The 6104-nt window shown below is 39.7% G+C and overlaps 1 protein-coding gene across 1 annotated transcript; it reads right to left on the bottom strand.

Annotated features, from left to right (window-relative positions):
- Nucleotides 1-540: 540 nt before the first annotated feature.
- Nucleotides 541-5458, bottom strand: LOC145479660 (neuropeptide FF receptor 2-like). The gene has a single exon (XM_081458075.1). The coding sequence runs from the start codon at nucleotides 2572-2574 to the stop codon at nucleotides 1450-1452; it is 1125 nt and encodes a 374-aa protein (XP_081314201.1). The 5' UTR covers nucleotides 2575-5458; the 3' UTR covers nucleotides 541-1449.
- Nucleotides 5459-6104: the final 646 nt, after the last annotated feature.

Raw genomic sequence — 6104 nt, 5'->3', positions numbered from 1 at the left:
TTTTGAGTGTAGTCACGAAAATCTGCGATTTATTTGCGAACAAAATACGGGTCTTGTATTGCCTAGTTATCCCTAGCCATTCTGTGATACCGAGTACATCCTTACTTCCTCTCCCCCCTTCTCCCCCTCTCAGGTTATGTAGACTTGAGTCTGACTCCTTCCCAGTCGTTTCTCAAGAGGTACATTGAACGGGCAAAAAGGTAGTCTGGATGAAATTACTTGGGGACACGGAGGGGATCATGGGAAGAAAGAAGAGGAGAGAAGGAAGCCTGCCTAATTTTTTTTCGTTCCAACCACACCTCGCGCTCACGCCCGCACTTCTCTCGTTAATATTCAACTATTATTATGTGGCTCCGTCTCACAAGGACTAGGAACTACCAAATTCACGAACTTGATTGCTGAAATCGATATTGAAAGTGGTCTAGATTTTTCCATCTAGACTGGCATCTAGACCAGTAATGTTTTGCAGTGAAAAAGTTGCGAACTGCAATGCAAAATCATTGACTATTTTCTTCTAGATTGAACGAGCAGACTTTGGCAGAATTAAATTCAGCTCATCGCCGTTTGCAAGCAAAATGGCAGTCAGTACAAACCAGTTACATTATACGAATTAAATTGGTCTTGTTTGCCACATAATAAACATCTCATCACGATTCTGGGATACAGACCTACTGCGCGGTTAATAAGAGCTAAATATTAATTGTCCAGCTTGGGGTGGATTCATTGCTTAGGTTTTCTTTCTCGAAAGACTTTCAAACCCTTGGCGGCAGTCCTCATAGCCAAACATGGGTCAAATACCCTTTCACACGGGAACACCTGCACCTGCCGGCCGTCCAACTCATTAATTCTTTACGGAGTCGGGTGCAATTTATGCGTCGAAACCTAATCTAACTATAGTCTGCCGCAACAGACGGGGCAAATGTATATACAATGTTCAAAATCACTAATATGCGATATAAACCGTTCTCCCCATAAAAAAGCATCAAAAACAACTACTAGCACAAAAAAAAAAAAAAAAAAAAAAAAAAAACGAAAAAAAGAAAAACACGGCAACACAAAAGTTAACTTAATTTTATTCGTAAATTTGGTATGTTATTTATACACAGCTCTAAGTAATCTGATTTCGCCGTCTGAAACTCTAATGGTTCGTAAACTGTGATTTTAAAAACGATTACTGAGAAAGTTTCAAATATTAGAAGCCAATGATAAGACCGTTTTTTTTCTTCCTCTGCCTTCAGTTTATTCTTTGTCCCGCCTTATTGCTCTTCTATGGGTTTTTAATTTAGTTATTAAAAGGTTTCTTTGAAAGAAAAAAAATGATGTTAGATACATCGAAAGCCAAAATGGTAGTTATATGTGGAAAAACAACTAAAATTTTCCTTCAGGGACCAAACGTCAACTAAAAACCAATACGCACAGCCGGAGGCGAGGTCGGACCGAAAGTGGACATTACACAGTAGAAATCATGACAAAATAATTACTTCTCTGACCACTAACCGCATAATTATTAGCTGTTTTGTGCACAAGCCGGTCTTTACTTTTTATGGAATATAATTCAGTATAACTTTTACGACTATTTTTCAAGCCTCCAGAACAGTTAAAAAGACTCTTTAAACCTCTGCGATAATTTTCACTGAAAGTGAAACAGATGCAAGGGTTTACAGCACAATTTGCTCGTGCTATAAATGACGCAATAAAACGATAGTGCATTATGCTAAATGGCAGAGCAGTGGAGGTGTCCCATACGAAGAGGTACAGAACATTAAAGACACTGAGGGGAATCCAGCATATGGCAAATCCTAAAACGATAGCAATCGCCATTTTAAGCGCATTTCTGTGTCTTTCACTGTGTTGTTTCTCAGCTTTGAGCGATTGTTCACCAGGAAGCTTCTTTGTCTTGAGTTTTATAATAATGATAGAGTAGAGGATGAGCATTAAGGCAAAAGGGATGTAAAGGAACACGGCAGATACCGCTAGCATGAAATGTACTTCAGATGACGATTCACCAAACGCTTCTTTCCAATGTAAGGCGCACGTCAGATCTCCGCGGTTTTCAACAAGTTTTAAGGCGAATAAATACGGCGTAAAAACGGCAGACGCGACGATCCACGTGGCCGGAATGAAGACGAGGCACAGTTTTGAAGTGACAAGTGGAGAACGCAGGGGAAATACTACAGCTCCAAATCTATCCACTGTGATAAGAACCATGCTCTGAACAGATACGGCAGTGGAGATGTCTTGTAAAAAGTATTCCAACTTACATAGCGCCTCACCTGGGACGCCACGGATAAGCCAGGAGTCCGCATGGAGTTCTGCAAGTATTAACGGCAAGGCGAAAATCGTAAAAAGTAGATCGGACACAGCCATGTTCACAATCATGAAGTTGATGGTTTTCCTCATGGTTTTCGTCTTGTAGACAAGTATTCCGATGAAGGAATTTCCAGCCAGCGAGACAGTAAGGAGCAGGCAGTACGCAAATGTTTTGCCGATCTTAGCCGAAAGGTTGTCAGGACTGGAGCAATTCGATGGCTTTGTTCCATTCAGCACACGCGTTGTGTTTGAGTAAGCAGACATTCTCGAATACTGAATCAAATTCGATGATCAAACCGTTTATCTAACTTAAAAGTTATTCCTCAACTGCTTTTTCAAAACAAAACAAAAAAAAAACAGAACACGCCTCTTCATGGCTTAGCATGGCTTAAAAAGTGACAAAAAACCTTCATTTACAAAAATCTATACGAATGTTGGTGTCCGTTAACCTATTGTAAATGCCGAGTTGCGGTACTGAATATAATTTTCTATGCTTTCATTCGCCTAGCTGTGAATTTGCACACCTGCTGTTTTACATTTCTGCACGTTTCAAGCCACCCGATTAATTGCATGTCTCTCACGTCCCATTCACAAGTTGATGAAGGTTTCAAATTCAGCTTCACATTTATCACCACAAAAATGTTTTGGCTTCAGAACGTTAGAGCACCCTCCGCTTACGAAAATTAGTTCATCAACTCCTTTTCCTCTCGTCAGTTTTTCTTTGCAATTACGAACTACCGTCAACACGGGCACAATATGTTAAAACGGCAATTAAAAGTTCCAACTGATTGCTGTCACTATGTTGTCTCGTATGTCGAGATGTTTCATTGAAGCCAGAGAAACAGCTGTAGGGGGGCGGCGGGAAGTTTTTTCATTTTTAACGTGAAGAAATATGCTTGCATGCATTACTAAGAATTTCAGTTCACTTTACAAAGAGAACGTAAGCTGTAAATTTAATCAAAAGTGTTAAGAAAGAAAACAGTCATATTACGTGATGTATAAGTAAAATATATATTTATCGATAAAAGATAAACCTGACAGTGCAAGTTTACATATATGTCAAAAGAATAAATTAATGATTACCCACACGAAAGGCTTATTAATTCGGCACAACTTACTGACGATATGAATTTCTTCATTAGGACCTCTCTGGAGTGTAAAATACTCTTACATTGTTTATTTAGGTCTTCATCAGTACTACGAACTGACAGTTTTACGCTAGTTTTGATTACTTAATTAAATTTAATATTCTCTTTCATCATGTCCTAATAAAAGGGCTGGGGTGAATTAAATTCAGTGCCACTTACTATCAACGCGTGGCATACTATGAATACATTAAGGCTGGCTTTCACTAAAGGATAACAAGCAGTTAGCATTAGCCACGGACGCAAACGGAGTAAGGTGCTGATCAACGCTTGTTTCATATGATTTCTGCAGTCGCTGAGAAAATGTTCAGTAATCATTGCGGTTTTATGGATACAACTCCTCAGGGATGGAAGCGATCATATATTCCAGCACTTTTCAAGACTTAGGTTTTGATGAGTCTTTAACATTATAAGCACTCTTTTCTTATCAGCTACAATCAGGCGTCAAACAACTGCTCAATCATTGGGGAACACAATGTTACCATTTTCGGAATATAAAAGGTTACTATAGCAACAGTATGACCAGCTGAAAGCACCTTTGATTTTAGCTTAAAGTGTTAATGACTCAAAAATAGAACGAAAATGAATAAACTCTGACCAGCGGGATAAGACGCAATTGTGGGCAAAATTTCTAAAAAATTGTATGTGGGGTTCAGAGCCACCTTAAATTTTCAAACACTTATCGTGTCATATATCTCGCAGATCAAAATTAAATTTCTTAGCACTTAAAGCTAAATTTAAGGGTGTTTTTAGCAAGTCATACAGTTACTATGGTAACCTATTGTGTCACGAAAGTGGTAACGTGGTCACCAATGATTGGACAGTTGATACCATGATTGTAATAGAGTGGTTACCATGACCCATCAAAATCTAAATCTTGAAAAGAGCTGCAAACAGTTGCCAGCCACCTCGGTCCCGATATCAAGTTATGCCTCTCGATTATTGTAGTGCTCTGTGGAGAAGTATTTGTAAAGTTCTCAGCCTCAGGCTTGAAAAATTTGCAAAACAGCACCGCTCGCATAATAACTGGATCTGACTAGCTAGGACGTGGGATCTTGGATCTTCTCAGATTCTTCGAAATCTAAGTGACCAAGCTTAGGTGACATACGAATAACCATTTGAAGTCACTGGTATGCAAAACTATGAATTAACAGATCCCCAAACATATCTCAGAAAAATTGACCTTGGAAAACACTAGCCTGCGATCAGGCTCTCATCGTTGCTGGCACGAGTAAAGCCGTCGGCGAACGAAAAATGACGGGAGACGTTCTTACTTCTCGTGCCAGGCCCCTCACTGGTTTGCCTCGCTCGCTGATTTATCTCTCGCGACTTTGTTCCTGCCGCAACGCACGAGAACCAGGGAAACACCATCCACAACTATAATCTCCAGGCATCTGAACATAATCGTTTTCTTTGAAGACCAACTACAGAAGATCTCCAAAAAAGCATTGCCTGCAGAGGATCTGTCTTATGGAATAGTCAGTCACGTAAGCTAATCAAAGCACTGGTTTATCCTCCTTTCTGAAGCATTCTTTAACGACTACCTCTTTCAAACATATAATAAGCCATAGTTATTTTAATGTATATTATTGTAATTTAGGTTGTTATATTAAATAAGTTTTTTGTCATATTTTTCTCGGTTCTTTGCACGGCTCCGTAGAGAGCACAACGTGATATGGACACCGTGGGTCAATGATTTCATTTATTTTGTACTCTCTCTCAGATCACTTTTAGAAACTCACAAAACCGTTACCATGACGGTGGGCAGAGATAGGAAAATCCGGAGCGCGCTGACGACCAATCAGATTGCAGGATTCGTTGCTGTGCACTCTTGTCGGGAGGGTGGGAGGGAGCGGAGCGGTGAAGCCTTACTGACGTTTTGCTAATTTTTTCCCCCTAAGTTATTACCATAAAGTTTCGCAAAAGATTGGCTTCGGCAATACAGGAAAATGCGGAACTAAGTTTCCAAGGTGGCGAAAATTAACTGTCGCCAAATAAGGAAATTAAGTTATGGGAACATTTCGGGTAATAGGGCATTTGCTCCATATTTAATCAGTAAAATTCAACTGTTATATTATCTTTTAAATAATTTTTTTATGTCGTCAGTGAAAAGAAGGGTGTGAAAAGATGGATATATGTTAAAAGGAAAAGTATGATTTGATAATTTTAACTGTCTCCAATGGGGACACCCTCAGGCGAGGTTTGGCGAAACCACCGTGAAGTGGACACTTTCCCAAAGGGGACACGGCTGCCTCGATCGTTAGTTCTAGCTGAATTTGTTTCTCGGTAACTGAAATCTCTCTAAGGCCAACACGTCTTTACGATTTATGAGACTTTGTAGGCAGCCAAGGGCTTCTACAATTGCAAGTATCCAGCAACACAAAACTTCACCTTCACCTTCACCTTCACCTAACTCCTTGCGCCAGAATGGCGCAGAAGGCCTACAAAATTTCAAGCCAGTCATTTTTAGAGACCTCAAGGAGAATTTTGTTGAGAACGTATTCTTGAGCCAGCGAAAGCAGTCTGGTTTTCTGGCGGTAATCGTGAGTTTTCTGCTAAAATTAAACGTGAACAGTGAGGCAATACTATACAAGTTAACGTTCAGCTGAAACTGAGCATAGATAAAAATTTGGAAAGATAAAAATCAAC

This window comes from Orbicella franksi, chromosome 2 (genome assembly GCF_964199315.1).
Source record: "Orbicella franksi chromosome 2, jaOrbFran1.1, whole genome shotgun sequence".
NCBI classification, from domain to species: domain Eukaryota; kingdom Metazoa; phylum Cnidaria; class Anthozoa; order Scleractinia; family Merulinidae; genus Orbicella; species Orbicella franksi.
Note: the sequence above shows the minus strand (reverse complement) of the source record. Positions and strands in the feature narration are given on the sequence as shown.

Coding starts and splice junctions, on each gene's coding strand:
- LOC145479660 (XM_081458075.1), bottom strand. CDS start 2,574: ATGTCTGCTTACTCAAACACAACGCGTGTGCTGAATGGAACAAAGCCA.